Source organism: Gastrolobium bilobum, unplaced genomic scaffold (genome assembly GCF_033153095.1).
Source record: "Gastrolobium bilobum isolate Gb01-03AN ecotype WA unplaced genomic scaffold, APGP_CSIRO_Gbil_v1 utg30227, whole genome shotgun sequence".
Classification (NCBI taxonomy): domain Eukaryota; kingdom Viridiplantae; phylum Streptophyta; class Magnoliopsida; order Fabales; family Fabaceae; genus Gastrolobium; species Gastrolobium bilobum.
This window is the reverse complement of record NW_026896184.1, coordinates 77,505-95,629: the sequence shown is the minus strand read 5'-3', so window position 1 is coordinate 95,629 and position 18,125 is coordinate 77,505. Positions and strand designations below refer to the sequence as shown.

The following is an 18,125-nucleotide window of genomic DNA, read 5'->3' as shown; positions in this document are numbered from 1 at the left end:
ACACCCTTGTCCAACCACCAAAATAGTAATTGGTGTTCATTCCAAACAAGACCTAACAATTTGTAAGATATATTCAGACACTTCACTTCTCTACCGATAACTTTGTCAAGTTGCATGAAAGAAATGATTTATTAGAGTGGAGGATGAATTACAATTAAAGCAAAACGTCAAACATGCATAGCCAAGTCGTCCTTAAAAGGTCATACCTCCTTTCTTTTTCATGCAACAACAATGCTCATAGGTTTTTATTTTTCTAATAGTGATTAATTGAACTAAATTGTTATTAAACTCTAGGACGTAACCTCCAACAAAAAGTCAAAAACTTGATTTGCTTTCCACCCTCACAATAAAGCACCATAACTCATCGTATAGTACTTTTCGCTCTGCGCTTAACTATATTTATACAAATTGTCAAGACTTTAATAATAAAAAACTATTATTTGGTTGGTTGCATTTGAATCTAACCATAACCATCCAATTAAAATAAATACAAGTAGAGCATATGCATATTATATAACAAAAATTACTATGACATTATATTTATATGTAATTTGCGCAACTAACATTATTAAGCAAAAACTAGGGGCGGGGTTGCAGGTTTACCAGACTTTTGGATATGAGAAGTAGAGAAGTGACCAGTGCCTAGTATGTATGACCTACCACTTTTTTAATTCTTGATTAACGAGGACCGATGAAAGAAAAAGAGGAGAGGAAAAGTTACAGTGAAAAGCACTTTTAAGGGCCCAAGCATTGTCAAGTAGAATCCAATCTTGAAAAGGGCCCATTATCAACCAACCCAGCCCATTCATTTTCCTTTCCAAAATTGAATTGATGAATGGGGTGACCTTTTTGGTTCAAAGTTGAAACTTTTCAAACCAACTAAAACGAATACTATTCCTGGTTATAAAAAAGAATATCGATTTACAAGTGTGTGTGAGAGAGAGAGAGCAACCTTTCCGCCACACACTACACAGAGAGTATCAAAACCCCGTGTTTGACAGCTGTATCTATTTCTTTTTTTAGATCACAATAACAAGAAATTCCAATTTCCATATATTGATAATTAATTTGTCAATATTAAATTATTGATCCAACGGTCCTTATTGCATCTCTGAAACGACCCCACCCACGCTTCCCAAAACGCATTTATCGGACGCAGTAGCCTAAAAAACCACCCTCACCCTTTCGTCATCTTCGTCTTCGTCTTCCTCATCCTCATCGTTCCCTCTCTCCCTCTTCAAATCCCTAATCAGATCTCGCTTTCTCTCTCTAGGATTCGACAATGGCGGCCGCTCCCACGCCTCGCGAAGAGAACGTGTACATGGCGAAGCTTGCCGAGCAAGCCGAGCGCTATGAAGAAATGGTGGAGTTCATGGAGAAGGTCTCCGCCGCCGCTGACAACGAGGAGCTCACGGTGGAGGAGAGGAATCTCCTCTCCGTCGCGTATAAGAACGTCATCGGAGCCCGACGCGCCTCCTGGCGCATCATCTCCTCCATCGAACAGAAGGAGGAGAGCCGCGGCAACGAGGACCACGTCTCTGTTATCCGCGACTACAGATCCAAGATCGAGTCTGAGCTCTCCAACATCTGCGACGGCATCCTCAAGCTCCTCGATACCCGCCTCATCCCTTCCGCTTCCTCTGGTGATTCCAAGGTCTTCTACCTCAAGATGAAGGGCGATTACCATAGGTACCTCGCTGAGTTCAAGACCGGCGCCGAGCGTAAGGAGGCCGCAGAGAGCACCCTCACCGCTTACAAATCTGCTCAGGTTAACCGTTTTTCTTTGCTTTTCTCGTTTTCTATGATTCTGCGATCCAGATCTGTTCGGTTTATTCTTCAAATTTGCGATCGTTACTTACTGTTATGCAACTCGTGTAATTCTGTTTATCAAATCTATATGATTATCTTAATTCATATTGTACTCTCTACTCTCTGCTGTTCTGTGGTGCGGTTATTCATGTTCCAATTACTGTTTTAAAAAATATCTTCGTCTGTTATGCTGATTTTTCATCCTTTGGCTATTATGAATTTTGGCCACTAATTTTCCCCAATTGCATGTGAAATATTTGTGCGTCTTTCGTTTTGTACAATTTGAGTTGAAAGATTTTCGTTGTGGCCTTTTATTGCAACGTTTCACAATCGTTTTTGACGAGTGAACGCATACCTCTTGTTTTGCAGGACATTGCAAATTCCGAACTGCCTCCAACTCATCCAATTAGGCTCGGCCTTGCTCTGAACTTCTCTGTGTTTTACTATGAAATTCTTAACTCTCCTGATCGTGCATGCAACCTTGCAAAACAGGTTAGATTTATAGAGACTGAATATAATGTCCTCTGTTGTGTGTTTTTCTTTAACTATATTTTTTGATCGAAGTTTTGGATGTTTGCTGAGAAAATGAAGAAATTAGGCCCTCTGAAGTGGAATCTGCAACTATTTTTCTCTATTAACTGGTATAACTTTATGGCAACTCCGTATTACTTTTCGTTAATGTTGAAGCAACAGTGATATTACTTGGATTCGAGGGAGTTTGCTTTGGTGCCCTTATCGGTACTTTAGCTAAAATGCGCTGTCAAACGGTTAATTTTGCAATAAATGGTTGGAAGTCCGGTGAATATAGCCAACAACTAATGAATATTCGACTACTTACCCTGGGTACTTGTAACCAAAAAAGATGAATACCTGAATTGGATACATTGGGTATTTGTCCCCATGGAATGTATTCTTTTAGTTTGCGTTTCGAAATGTTCTAGTTCAAGTAGCAAGAGCATAACTTTAATATGAATTGTTCTGTTGTAATGGTATATTACATACTCATGAAGAATCTTTTCCTTTCGATATTCACTAGGCTTTTGATGAAGCAATTGCTGAATTGGATACACTGGGAGAGGAGTCATACAAGGATAGCACTTTGATCATGCAACTTCTTCGTGATAACCTCACCCTTTGGACCTCTGACATGCAGGTATTGATTTGAGTCTGCCATAAATCTTGTTCACGTCCTTCTTCTTCTTCTTTTTTTCATTTTCTTTACATAATCAATATATTGATTTTGGTTTATATTTTGATGTGGTATCAGGATGATGGAGCAGATGAAATTAAAGAAGCAGCACCGAAACCGGATGAACAGCAGTAAATATATTTTACTGCTAATTAGAGTTGAACTTCTCCACTATATGTTTTTGAAGGGAGAAGGAGCTTCTTCTTAATCTCGTTGGGTACTGAGATTTTAGGTATTCATGTCTGCTATGAAATATGGATGTACTGGGCTCTTTTAGTTTGTCCTTCCATTTTTAAGTGTTTTTCAAATTGCCTATTTTCTTGAGGACTCTGAAGTTTTATTATATGGAATTGGAATTTTAAGATTATCTTCTTTAGTAAACTTCATGTCGCTGATTAAAAGTTAGTGAGGATGTTCGCCTTATTTGTATACCAACTGAAACCTCTAAATCTGTATTATTCATCCCGATCGAAATTGCTTTACTCGTTTAATATTCTGAGGATTTTCCGCTTCATTTTGTTAGAAGGTCTGCTGTGCGAGGCGGTTAGAATGTGCCTCATGTCTTTCTTACACGTATCGTTTAGGTCTAACATCCTGGAACACTGGGAGCTGCATTTGCAGAAATTTTTTCTTAGAAGTATAATTTTTAACTTTGTATTGTTTTGGAATGATTTGCTAATTAATACACTAAAATCAGATTAATAGATGCTTCTCTCTTTTCCCGTGACGGGTTTTCCGTCAATTGCTTTTGTAGTAGCAACTACCATAGTTAACACAAATTAATGATCCAGAAGTAAACAATTTTGCCTCGTATGGTAATCGTTAATCGGTTCTGTGATAAATGGTTTTAATCAATGTTATGAATATCCCAAAGTGCTACTTTACCTATAATCCTTACTTAAGCATAATTGAGTCCAACTCCAGGTAGAGTCGACCGTCATTATAGTTGAAATTTGTCACAATACAGTCACCGCTGAGAACATACATGGGAGGACGGCTGGGTTTCTACATGTTGTCTCTTGACAGCGTGATACATGACGTTATACCTTTGTGTTTTGGTTAGAGGAAATTCTTTGGCGTGATTGTAATCCACCGAATCGCGTGATGAGCCAAGTACGGGTTTGACAGCTCCCTGTTAACCTGCCTGACTCACCGACCTCAATATCAACCTTTATCATAATATTAAATGGGAAAATATTTTCTCATGTCGTAGGTGTGTTATTTTTTTTTATTAGTGACCCTTTGATTTTTATGCAATATTTTTTTTTATTTTTTTATTTTTTTAATAGATGTGGGCCCCACATAAGATATTTCTACAACATGAGAAAATTTTCTCCTAGCGCATCAGAAAATTGAAACCCATATTAAATATGTTAAAATATCATGTGATGTATTTGTTTTTGGGTTTAATGATAAAATTATTTTTTATATACACATAAAATATTAAATATGAGGGTCATTTTTTTCTTTCTTCTCTTCATATGACCTCATATGGATCCCACATATTTTTATGTGTGTGTATAGAAGATAATTTTATTTTCTATAATATAAAAGGGAAAAATTATATTTACAAACTTTTTGTTTACAAAGTCTTACAAACTACACTAAGTATGACCGGTCATACTTCAATCAAAAGTGTATGGCCAGTTTTACCTAGTGTAATTTATAAAAAAAAAATTAACAAATCCTTCCCCGTATAAAAAACATCGAACCTTTTGTTTTTATCTCAGATTACGTCCTAGAACTTAGTAGCAATTTAGCATCCTGCTTTCTAAAGTCACTTTTAATAGCTAAGGGACTGTTTGGTATGACGTATAAAGCATGATAGTATAAGCTTATATTATACGTTATGACATTTTCAGTTGTTTGATGTGATCATCGTATAGTATAAGCTTATACAACATAATCCCTTAATACATCAAAATGATGTATAACTTAATCGGGCCTAAGGGTGAGGGATAAAGCCTGATAAGAGATTGATGTATTAACATAATGTAATTCTAAAAAATTAATATATTATTTTAATATTAATCTATTAAAATAAAAATTAATTTTTCAATTTATTAATTTTTAAAATATTGAATATTTTTATTTTTATAAAAATTAATTTATATTTTGGACACACACTGATCAATAAATTTTTATAAAAATTAATATCATATGACATTTTTTGAAGAATTATATAAATTCTTTATTAAAGGATATTTTTATTAAAAATATTTATTTTTATCATATATAGTATTATACGGTGCATTACCAAATACTAGATGATATTATCTTATACAATATATTATTTTATACAATATCGTGTCAAACACTGGATAGTATTAAAATTCAATCAAGTCTTATACTATCTGGCTTTATCCTATACTATACACCAAACATGCCCTAATATTCGATGAAAGCGAAACGATTGTTTGTGTACTACATGCCACAAGCCCTAACTATTTTTCTACACTTTGAATAATGATTTGAGCTAGTTATAATGTTATGCGACATAAAAATTTACTTCATTTCATCATAATACTTTTCTTTTGCATAGATTAAAATCATTCAATTATAATTTATTTTTTTTTGAATTTCAGTTTCAACCTAATCTCATTTGAATTCTTTTTATGTCATAATATATCCCCTCCGATTGAATTTGACATTAATGCATATAACTCCAGTGCAGGCAGAAATTTTACAATGAAAAAAAAGTATGCAAGTATCTCTCACGTATAGTCTTGAAGAAAGCAATTGTTAAGGAGTTTTCTCAATTGTGAAAGGTTTTGAGATATTAATACGCTCAAATACCAAACTATAACGCACCAAAAAGTAAAATATAAATTTGTTATAAAGAATAGGTCGGAATCCCGCCAAAGGAAATGGAAAGGAAAATTTTACATATGCGCATAGCCCCTAGTTAACACCGAGTGATATTTGAATTATTGACCAAACCTTTTAAGATTGACAATTGTGCGCGTCGGTTAGGCTTCCATCCAAATCAATGAAAAAACATCATTCAGAATTCGCATGACGCTCTTTCATCCACATTAATGCCCAAAATAAATAGAATCATTGAGTGACAGAAAGGCTTCACTCTCTCGATCTTCAGTTTCTTGTGCTACAGTCAAAAGAGAAAAAATGTGCTGCACAAATTAAAGCTTTTACAAAAACTAAAAACTACTTAGAAAAAAAAATTATAGCTTCTGCAAGTCAATAGTGCCTACGATTGGTTTGAAACATGAACACACAACATGACTACTTAAATTTTGTGCTTAAATATTACTTGTGCATTGGCTTAAAATGGTAACCTTTCTACCAAAGGTGGAGAACTAGGTTCAAATCTCCCTTCCCTAACTAGCATATACTATCTCCCTAAAGGGGACAAAAATTGTTATTTATTTATCACAAAAATTGGTGTCTTAGTAAGGATGACAATGACCAAAATTAATCAATTGATCAATGAAGTTGTAATACCAAATTAAGAATCCACTACCTTCAAAACAAATTTAAGTTACAACTCAAACAATGATTTCATAGTTCATAATCTAACAAGGGGGAATGAAACAAAAAGCAAGGAACAAGAATTTCCTTAGCTTCCTCCAAAACACGGATTGCTTCCTTGTAAGATCCATCCACACCATTTGTCTTGGAGCATTTAACAATTCCTTCCCAAGAGAAATATCATATTGATTTAGCAATACACAACAGAGAAATTAATAAAAGTATAGTATCTATTGGATCCTCAACAAAAATTATGGGACTCATTTTAATCCTTTATAATAGAAAGTTGACTTGTGGTCCTTTTAAAATTCAAAATATATTCACTTAGTCAAAATTGTGGTTTCTCTCAAATTCAAAATAGACTCGGTTAGTCAAAATTGTGATTTCTCTCAAATTTAAAGAAGATTCATGTCAGTTCCTCAAAAGGACTAACATGGGTTTATTTTGAATTTCAGAGGGATCATAAGTCGACTTTTTTTTCTTAAGGAATTAAATGACGATATTTATTGAGGATCCAAAATAGTACTTTACTCTAAAAATAATAAATGAAAGTCAAGGGAGCAGTAAGTGTATGTATTTTTATCACAATCTCAATCATAAAATTATATCGACAATGATAATTCCACTTTCGGATAAATATACATTTAAATAAGTTGAAAATAATGTCGTCAAAACTAGACTACAGAATACAGTGGCAAGACTTCTCTAACTCTTTAAATCAGTTGGTGGAACTTGACGAAATCATAAAAATAGTTGACATAATATGTATAAAAACTTCTATGAAACATGAAAAAGCACCGAATAATAATTTTACAATTAATTGATTCAACCTATTAAACCAGCTAATTCAACTCGATTTTGATTAATTCTGACCAGTACTGATTGGTCTAAAATAATTAAACAAACCAACAATTCGGTTTTGAGAATGAACTTGAAGTGTCTAATATATCATTAGACTATTCAAATTGCCCGGTATTGTTATTTTTCAACTCAAGCGGTCTCCTATTAGGCACGAACAACATTGCTTTGAGTTGCGTTTTTTCCATTGTCAAGTTAAAAAGCCATATTAAATTGCGTGGTAATCCTAATGTTTGTAAATGTCATCATAGAAAAAATAAAGTTGGGGAAGTTAACTTTCATTTCAGATAAGACTACATCACTAGTGGCTAAACCAGCTTGCCTATATTTTGATTTCGAAGTGCAAAGACCATAACGATTTGGAAATGAATCATAGCCGAGTGTTAATCAGGGGAATAAGGAGGCAGGTTGAGAGAGCAATATCAAGAGACACTGTAAAGAACCTTGGGATACACCACCCCAAAAGCTAGCTCAAGCTGTGGGAGTGGCCAAGGCCTTATAAAGGCCATATTAGTTGCCCATCTAGTGGGACTATATATCTCAACACGCTGCCTCACGCAAAAGCCTTTTAGACTAGAAGTGTGGAAATTGCACAGGTCCATTTTTGGTTTAATGTAAAGAAACTTGGGATACACCACCCCAAAAGCTAGCTCAGGGGGTGGGAGTGCCCAAGGCCTTATAAAGGCCATATTAGTTGCCCATCTAATCAATGTGGGACTATATATCTCAAGAGACACTGCTTCATTTTTTATTTTTTATTTTTGATTGAGTTTAAGAGAAGAAAAAAATACCGATTTCTCACGATCCGCATTATTAGATCAGTCACAAACCAACTCTTTCTATCTCCCACCGCTTCTATTATTGGTTGAGATTGTAATCTAATAATGTGAATAAAAATTGATAAAGTAGACATGAAAAAAATAAATACAAATATTCCATCCCAAAAAAGAATTGGCTTATTAACTCCCAACTATTTGCATAGAATTTTACTCTCCAGTTGTTAACCTATGTGTCACAAAGATTGGTAGTTGATCCGAACACGGATGAGAAACACATTCTAACCCTAATGGAATCAAGAGTTCTTGTGTCACAAGAATCTAGCATTTAAAATTAAAACCATAGCTCAACTTTGCATATCTGAACAGGTATGAGAGAAACACTTTTCAAAACTAAAGGAATCAATAGTTTTCATAAATCACCATATACTGAACTTTTAAACTTGTTTATAGGATGGGAACTAAATGGCATTCCAGAGAGCAAAGACTTCAGAAAATTACCTGATATTTTGTAATGATCTTTCTGCAATCATATATCCCTACTCAATACCAGAAAGCAATGCACATAAATCACTTCTCCCAGTTCCCTCCCTCCGGAGGAGAAAAGGGAAAAGTTTTGAGGCCAAGATATATAAGCCAGATGGAACAGAAAACAGAGCAATTTCCTCTCTTTGTTTAATCAGAAACATAAATTCTTCCTACAACACTAGCTTCAATTAGTTTTCCAATTCATCATTTAATATTTTGCTTATTGGAAGAGAAAGATTTGAGAACACCTAGGAGGAACGGCAATGAAACAAGATCCCTCTAAAGTTAAGTCCTACTCTTTCGAGTTGACACAGTATTCTAACAAGATAGTATTTTAGCATATTGTACTATCAACAGCACTTATCTTGAATTCCACAATCCACAACAGACACCACATCCGTGCTGCATCATCAAATTATAGAATCAATGTTTCAACATATAAATATTTTAGACAAGAGACTAAGTTTAAAGAACCACAACCAACGTCAGCCCAAAAATAAACATATCAACATCAACAAAACCTTTATCCCAAACTAGTTGAGATCAGCCCAAAAATAAAATCACATAAAAAATCAAAGAATCACTGCCAATATCCTTAGCATATGAAGCCTCAAAATGCAAACCAAGAACCAAAATAGAGAAGCATCCGCCAAGAATATATAGCGGAATAAATTAAAAAAAAAAACAATGCCTATGTGATATGCACAAAAAATCCTAAATGCTGATGTTATATTGTGGGACATTAACTCGCGGTTGTTTGTCGTTCCATTGCATCAGCATCAACATTAAGTTGCAGGCCAGAAACAAAAAAATTTGGGTACATTTGCAAGCAAAAACACTATCCTGTTCTGGAACAACATAAACTAACATGCTAAGGTTGAGTAGAAAAATTTCAACCTCGTACAACTAAATGTTTAGGACGCTGCTACCAGCAGAAGAATCAATCCAAAAGCCAGCCAACCAGGTCTTATAAAACAAAGTTTCTCCAACGAAACCTGTCCAAAGCCAGGCTTTATTAAGGAATGCAACAAGAGTACAACACCTTGGAATAACACGCATCCCTAACCATTCATAATTGAAGCAGACAACTAGTTCCACTTTAAGCCTAACAGTAGGTAGTCACAGTTCCTCAAAAAGGAACGTTAAAGGACCGTGATCTTAAAACTAACTAATTGAAGTGTTAAAAACGAGTTGCAAAGGAATAAATGATAATATCAGCACAACCAGGACAACTACGCGAATGAAATTGTAAATTAGAAAAAGAACATCAGAAATAGATATGTATAAAGCAATAAAGTTTTTATATTAAAATCAGCATGATCCATCCCACTATATTTGTATAACATCTAATCTTTTTCTTCTTCTTCTTCTTCTTCTTCTTCTTCTTCTTCTTCCCATATCCCAAAAAAGCAGAAACAAATGAAAAATTGTTCCTTTCTCATGTCTTTGATATCCCCATTTACAGAATAAACTAAGCAGCTGTGGACTAGTTTGAGTCCAACCACCAGAAATTGAATAAATTATCATTCCCATTCTCTCCACCACCACCTAAAACCATGTACAGGTAACAACAGAACCCACAATAAACAAATCCTAAAACCTGAGAGAGCCGAAACTAGATGATTGATGATTCTGACCATGCTTACCTCACCCGACCCGAACCAACAAGTTCAAAGGCCTCTCCATCGAGGGCTGGGAACAGGCACCGACGGCGAAAGGGGGGGAAGCTGTGGAAACCCTAATTGACCCGAATTGGGGGAAAACAGAAGACCCGGCGACAGCAATGGGTAAGACGATAGCGGCGAATTCAAGCATCCAAAAGGGACCGGCGAAGAAGGCATCTGAAACACCGACGGCGTTTGAGACGGAACCATCCCCTGCTGTTGCTCCGGCGGAGGCGGAGGCGAAGGCTGATGCTGATGCTGAGGCTGAGGCTGAGCTTGAGGAGCTAAGGAGGGAAAACCCGAAAACTGCTTCGAGGTTGAATCCATGGTGGAGACCAGATTCTGCAGATCACGCATGTATGCGGAGATAGGAGACTCAGCAGGTGCGTGGACGGTGGGAAACGGCGGTAGCGGAGATAACGGTCTTCCGAACCCGGAAAAGTTGTTGAAGGAAACGGCGTTAACGTTGATGTTCGGTTGAGGCTGTTGAGGACGGCCGAGAAGCGAGGGTGGGCGGTTTGTAATTTGTGGTAACGGTGGAGGGCGAATACGCTGAAGGCGAGAGCTTGGTGGTTTGGGTTGTTGAATAGGTGGGGGTGTTGAGATGCGGTCGTGTGCAGGTGAGCCCGTCAGTTTTTGAACCACATCTCTGAAGTCGTTCTTGTTGATGTTGTACACAGGTGGTTGATGCTGCAGGTTCTGTTGTGCCTGTGCCTGTGCCTGTGCTTGTCCCTGATTATTGAAGGTGTTGTTTTGTTGGGGTTGTTGTTGTTGTTGTTGTTGTTGTTGTTGGTTTTGAGAAGAAGTAGAAGAATCAAAGGTTGGTTTTTTAATGATGGGTTTGGAGATCTTTTGAGAAAGCTTGTTGAGGTGCCTCAGATAATGTTCTCTGCTACTAGTATTGTTGCTACCAGTAGCAGAGGATGTGGTGACACTAGTAGTTGTAGACTCTGCAGAAGATTGACAGCTTTTATCCATTTCACAACAATCACAAAATCTCTCTCTCTCTCTCTCTCCCTCTCTCTGTATGAGTGTGTTTATAGCACAGAGCTATGTTTTTGGTGAGTTTGTGTGATGGTGGGCTTCCTCTTATCGCAGACGGCGAGTAGGGACAGAGAAGACTATATAGAATATTATTTTTCTTAGGGCTTCAAAGATGTGGTCACTCACACTCACACTCACACTCACACCTCAAAAATAAACTAAAAATAAATCTTGTATTACTGAGGCAGTGAATTATGAACGATGAAGTAAAAGTTGGAAGATAATTTTTAAAATTAAAATAAAAAAAGGAATATTTTTGTCTTTCCTTGGTGCTTCTCTTTTCTCTTTCACTGCTTTTAATATTGTTTTTTTTTTTTTTACACGGCTTAAAAGAAGAGAACAGACAAGAATCGCAAAATAAGGAAAGCCCATGGTACCTCTCTATTAACTATTTTGTTGTATAATAATCTAAATCTTATCTCCTAATCTATTAATTGACATTCGTCACGTCACACATTCACGCCGTGTGTGAGGTTATGTGTCCAGTGAGACAAAAGATCTCTTAAAAAATAAATATTTAAAAAAAAAAAAAAAAATGAAACAAATGCTAATTGAACTTGTGATTGGGTGATTCACGTGGCGAGTTTCAAATTCAGTCATTCTCACCGTGGCTGGTCAAACCTGTTACGGTTGCTTTGGCTGTTACCGAATTGGCCACCCACTGCACAGAATCTTAAATCGTGTATATGTCCATGGACATGGTTAGTGAATGAATGATGCCTCGCCTAAAAATGGAAAAACCAGAAAGGGAATGGCACTCATAAACAAAATAAAGCGAAAATGAAAGGTTTGTTTTGGTTCTCGATATAGATCTTCAGGTACTGTACCCCAAATCCTGTCCCAATTCATCTTACAATACATAATGGAAGTAAAATCAATGACTATTACAAGAATAATAATAATAATAGATTTACTACCCAAAATTGTGTTTTGCTTATTTAGAAGGTAGTTTTGTTATTTCTTGATAAAGCATCTTCTTCTTAATATTTAAAAATATCATTGCATAAAAAAGTATTTAATATTTTAAAAGCACAAAATAACATTCAGTATTTAACTAATATGCAGGAGGATTATTCAAGAAATTAATTGAGAGTATTTAAAATAATTCTGTAGGAGTAGGATACCATATCCCCGAGGTTTATCTGTGGTTGTGGGACATTAACCATTTTAGGCATGTAATTAACGGCGTTCACTGTTTCCAAAACCTGCTTCGGTATTTCCTGTTCTGGTCAAAAAGCCCGTTACTCTGCACTGTGCTAGTCAGTGATTCTATTGAACGTTTTTCCGAGCTTCCAAATATCTTTTGACCCTATCCTCATCATGATTACCTCTAATTCTCTTTTGTGAGGAGTAGCAAGAGAAGCAATAATAAATATATAAAAGCTGCAAAAAGCTAAGAGGCGTTATATGTTATTATTTAGGGCTTTATTAATCTCATGTAATAAAAGAGAAGCTCATGTTATAGAAATAATCATGTGTGAGACTCACTCATTTATAAAAGAAAATAAAAAAATAATACGAAAATCAATGTATATGTAGAAAAAAAATATTCTCCTACAACGTAAGAATATATTTTTCCTATTATTTATTTCTCTACGGGCTAACTCCCCAACGCAGCTTTCTATCAAAACTCTAAATATTTAAGTTCATTAACTTTATATTTAAAAAATAAAATAAAGGAAAGCCGAATGACTGAATTTTTCTTATTTTATTTGGCTATCATACTAAAAAAAAAAAAAAAAACTTCGATCCTTCTTGATTATTATATCGAAGTCTGATACCCTCTAAAAAAATAAGAGCCTGTAATTAACGATAGATATAAATATAGAAAGGTTCTGCTGGAGACTGTGACATAATTGGAAAATAACATACAAACAAACAGAGAGTGATAACATAGTTTCAGTCAACAAAGTTATGTGAAAGCCGATCCATGACCATACTTTTTATCCGTTAATGCCAGTAATGCGCGAGAAAAAGCTAAGTATGTGGGGGCACTTTTTTATAAACAAATTTATTATCACGGCTTAAAATTAAATCTATTGCAATTTTCATTCGTCCTAATTACTCATAAATTGCGTCTAAAATCTGAATAGCCGCAAGAGGGGCACTTCTTCTTCTAAGAGCTCCTTTGGATGAATTTAAAAAAAAAAAAATTATATTTTATTTATTTTAGAAGTATTTTTTATAAAAGATAATATTATATAGTTTTTAAAAAAAATATTTGGTTTTTGTAATAAAATTTTGACTTTAGACTTCTACTTTTTTTTAAGCTAAAATTTTTAACTTTCAAAAAAATTGTTTTTGTCTTTTTTATAACTTAGGCTTTTTTTAAAAAGCAAACATCGAAACAGATTTTTTATGATAAGTGTTTCATTAAAAAAAAAAAAAAAACTCATCAAAATGGGTCCTAAATCTCAAATTTATGAAATTTCGTTTTTATTTTTTACCTTTTAATTCTATTGTCATTTTGCATGCAAATTTGATTTATTAAGAATAAAGATGTATTTATTATTGATTTAATTTAAAATAAAAAAAAAAATAAGCTTGCTTGCAAATTTACTGTTCATAAACTTTATGCGTGTTGTTTGGCCCCAGCTTTTTTGTGGCTGTGACCAGACACCTTATATGAATTACATTCACTAGGCAAATGATTGATAAACTGCAATCGGAAATATCATTTGTTATAACTTTTCCAGCCTTATGTCGTGGTAGTGTTTCTTTCTTTTATTTAATTCTCCTTCTGGATCCTTTTGACTGAGAACAAAGAAAGCAACTTATGTAGTGTTTGTTTCTGCGTGTTAAAGGGGCCAGAGCGTTGGAATCTCAGATATGCTAGTGATTAGTTACAATGACTTTTTTTCTTTCTTCCTTTTTATATTCATTGATCCATTAACAATTTGTTTGAACATTTTGATAATGACATTAGGATTAGCCGTCGCTTTCTACTAAGTTTGGGGATTAGAAGAACTTGATTTCTTGTTCTTCACGGGCCATTATATATGGGGTTCTATTGGATAGGCCTTTCACCTAACGATAATAATATTAGAATATACAATTTCAATATATATTCTATGTAAGCTCATCTGCAAGCAACAATATAATCTTTCGTGGAAGGGATTTTATTGTCTTTATCTTAAGCATATTATAACTAGTAATTAAGTACCTATATATAACAAGGAAATAATAAAGAATTTTGTTAAATTTAGAGTATATAATCTTCAAAATGATTACCTTTGATAGCAGCAGCTATATATTACGTGAATATGTTTGTTTATTTTTTTGTCAAAAAGAATAATGAAATGATACATTACAGTTTAGTTGAGGACTTAAAATATGTGATTTGTATAGTTTAGGGCGAGGAATCAAACTAGAATATGAGAATAAAAAGAGGGAGAGGAATGGAAAATAAAGTTATCGATGACTGAGGAGCACTAAGAGCCCGTTTGTTTGCACTTTTTAAAAAAGTAACTTTTATCTCTTCCTTATTTTAGAAGTTCTTTTTGCAAAAGTTAAAGTTATTTATATTTTTATAAAAATATTTAGATTTTGAAAAAAATATTTGGCTTTTGGCTTCTGCTTTTTTTAGAAGTTAAAATTTTTAGCTTCAGAAAAAAGTAGATTTTTGACTTTTTTTTGTGACTTGTGCTTTTTTTAAAAGCAGACATCCAAACGAATTAAAAATAAAAAGTGCTTTTTTCAATAAAAAAAGCAACTTCTGAAGAGAAAAAAGCCCATCCAAACGGGACCTAATACTTCGTTCCTGAACGGAAAGAAACCGAAAAGTAAAATATAAGAATATGGTTCAAAGCAGGTTTTCCAAATGGTTGCAAACATGGCACGTGTCAGGGGGTTCATTAGTCTTCATTAAGCAATAATTATGTCTTGATGGGAATCTTGGATATGAAATAAAGCGTGAGAAATTACAAAGCAATATAAATTAAATTTTATACTTTTTTACCATTAAATATTACAATTTCAGTCATTTAACTAATTTTTTTATTTTAAACATATTTTTAAAGATATTGTCACTCACATAAATATGAGTAGATCCTATTAATTTTTTCTTTCTCTTTCTTTCATAATAGAATTCACTCACTTTTTTACGTGAACGTAACAGAAATTTTCTTTCTACCACAAAAACATAGACACACTAGATAACGTGGAAGTTCATTTTTTATAATATTTTAATTTTGATAAATGTAAGTGTGTTTTTTTTAAACTTATTTAATTTTCATTGACAGTATATTAAAATATTTTTTAAATAACTCAACTAAAAATATCGATTAAAGTGAAAACTGAACCGAAAATAACTAAGCCAAAAGAAAAAGAAATGCATAAAAAATATACATCGCGAGTGCCTGAGATGAGATGTTCGCACGTCAAATACTTTCTATGTGGCATTACTCCATCACCAAATGATAAAATTCGATTAATTAGGAAAACAATTAGGTGAGGGGCAACTTTCTGTTGTGTAGTTTTTTTTTTGCTACGAATCAACCAAATAATCGAATCTCATTCATGTAGTGATTGGGTGAAGTTAACTTCAGCTAGCATACATTCAGGTACAATTCAATTTATACTTGGTTATCTGAATAGGTGAGATAGTAAATTGAGGTGTTACGTTTTTCAAATGTGAGGTATGATGGATGATCCGTTTTAAGGTCTTGCTAACTATTTAAAGTTATGATATCATCGTCCAAGCTATAACTCACCTTTATCCAATCATTTCGAGCATAACTATCGCATCCTCGCACACTTGAATTTACCGTTATAGATGAGCGTGGTGGCGCTTCAATAAACAGGGAAAAAGAGAACCCATAAATAAAGAGAGGGGAGTGATGTATACATTCATTTGAGCGCAATACGCTGCAAAGATAAACTTTGATCATTGGCCCATAGTGTACAGATTGAAAGCAATTGTAGCAAGCCCAGTGCAAATGATAGACAACAAAAAAGCCTGAAATTTGTAGATAGGTTAACAAAAATATGTTGGGCCTTGGTATCTGTTCTGCATTTTTCGTCTAAGTTTATTTTCACTAGATACAGGCTTATTTCTCATGTATTCTAATTTCGAAAAGTTTAAATTTTATTCAAATTTTATTCGTAACTGATAAAATATATTTTACTTTTAATAATTGTATATTAATAACTCTTACTTTTGAAGTTTTAAATTAATTTAAATATCATTATATATATTTAGGGTTTGATGTTTGTCATTTTAAATGACATAAGTTATATCATTTTAGGAGAAAGATAAACACAAAAATGCAAATCACGGGAGAAAAAGTGAGTGATTTTTTTTTAATTTAAATTTTAAATGAATAAAATTATTTTGTGTCTATCTCTCTCCTAAAATAACATAACTTTGTGTCATTTAAAATAATAAACATTTTTCCCATTTATTAATTATATATTTATTCCTGCTATTTTCACCATGCTAAAAATGGATGCTTCATTTTTTAGCACTTGCTATATATAATGATGGAAACTCTTATCCAACTCTCGTCATTTTCTTCTCACCTTTTATTCTTGATGGAAAATATGAAATGTAGTGGAAGAGAGTGAATTCAATTGATTTATTTCATTTATATATATTTATAAACTAAAAGGAATGACTACTTTTTTCTTTATTATATCACCCTAATCACATTTCTTGGGCGAGTCAAATACTTGGATATCTCCAAGAGCCACGCGAGGAAAAAGGTTTGCATAGGTACTGTGACAATTATTTAACTTTGACCTGAAATGTTGTTAGGAATTAAATCCCTAAAAGATAAAATCACAGAAACTGATTTTGATTAATTTCAAGCGTAACCAAAATACAGCATTTTTCCCTCTTATAACAAGAAGCGGTGATCATCCTAACAAAACGTAACCAAAAAACGTAAACAGAAATCCAGAAATTCCGCAGCTGCTGCCACGTTTCTTATTACAAGCCAGCACATCAATACAGATATGTGACTATACTCTAATTCCCCTAAACAAAGTCCTTCTTCCAAGCTGGTGCTCTTTTCTCACGAGTGGGCCTTGCTGCTCCCACCTTGGCCCTGGCTTCCTGTATCCCAATGGCCTGCTCTTCCTGCTGTAGGCCCGTAACATTCGATGCGCCTTCAAAGAGGACCTTGTCCTCAAGGTCCAAGTTCGGGTAGGCTTGCAGCAAAGCATCTACAGATTCCCATGAAGCATCTTCGGGTACAGTGTTAGACCATTGGATGAGAAGCTGACGTTGCTGCATCCCCTTGATAGTGACCACCCTTGCCATCAGCACAGTAAGTGGGCACTGAACAGGTCTGTTGTCAATAGCCTCAACATGCAAAGGAGAAATCGGATGAGAAGGACCATGGAACGGCTTGAGAAGAGATATGTGAAAGGTGGGATGTATACGAACTCCTGCTGGAAAGTCCAACTGGTACGAAACTGGACTGATAACACGCAGCACTGGAAACGGTCCAAAGAATCGTTTAGCGAGCTTATGGTTCCTCCTCTAAGTCACAGAAACCTGACGGTAAGGTTGGAGCTTTACCAAGACCAAATCTCCAACAGCAAAGGAGCGGTCAATATGATGTTTGTCAGCCTGCATCTTCATCTGATTCTGAGCGTGCTGAAGATTTTTCTTCAGATTAGCAATAATGTCGTTGCGTTGGCATAACAAGGAATCCAAGTCTTCGATCTTCACAAGACCGCGAGGATAATGGGGAAGCATAGTAGGAGACCGACCATGTAAGGCAGCAAATGGGGACATGGCAATGGCAGAGTGGAAAGCAGTGT

General features: G+C 34.5%; 2 protein-coding genes across 3 annotated transcripts; one reads left to right on the top strand and one right to left on the bottom strand.

The window, feature by feature from the left end:
• Positions 1-996: 996 nt before the first annotated feature.
• On the top strand, positions 997-3,494 carry LOC133298159 (14-3-3-like protein). Of its 2 annotated transcripts, XM_061497409.1 has the most exons (5): positions 997-1,768; positions 2,179-2,301; positions 2,846-2,962; positions 3,077-3,129; positions 3,193-3,494. In XM_061497409.1, the coding sequence occupies exons 1-5, from the start codon at positions 1,283-1,285 to the stop codon at positions 3,320-3,322; spliced, it is 909 nt and encodes a 302-aa protein (XP_061353393.1). In that variant the 5' UTR covers positions 997-1,282; the 3' UTR covers positions 3,323-3,494. The 2 variants fall into 2 exon arrangements, with proteins under 2 accessions (XP_061353393.1, XP_061353394.1); XM_061497410.1 differs by having other exon boundaries at positions 1,025-1,768; positions 3,077-3,316.
• A 6,453-nt stretch (positions 3,495-9,947) lies between these two features.
• LOC133298160 (VQ motif-containing protein 9) lies at positions 9,948-11,396 on the bottom strand. Its single transcript, XM_061497411.1, has one exon. It carries the CDS (start codon positions 11,289-11,291, stop codon positions 10,320-10,322), a length of 972 nt encoding a protein of 323 aa, XP_061353395.1. The 5' UTR covers positions 11,292-11,396; the 3' UTR covers positions 9,948-10,319.
• Positions 11,397-18,125: the final 6,729 nt, after the last annotated feature.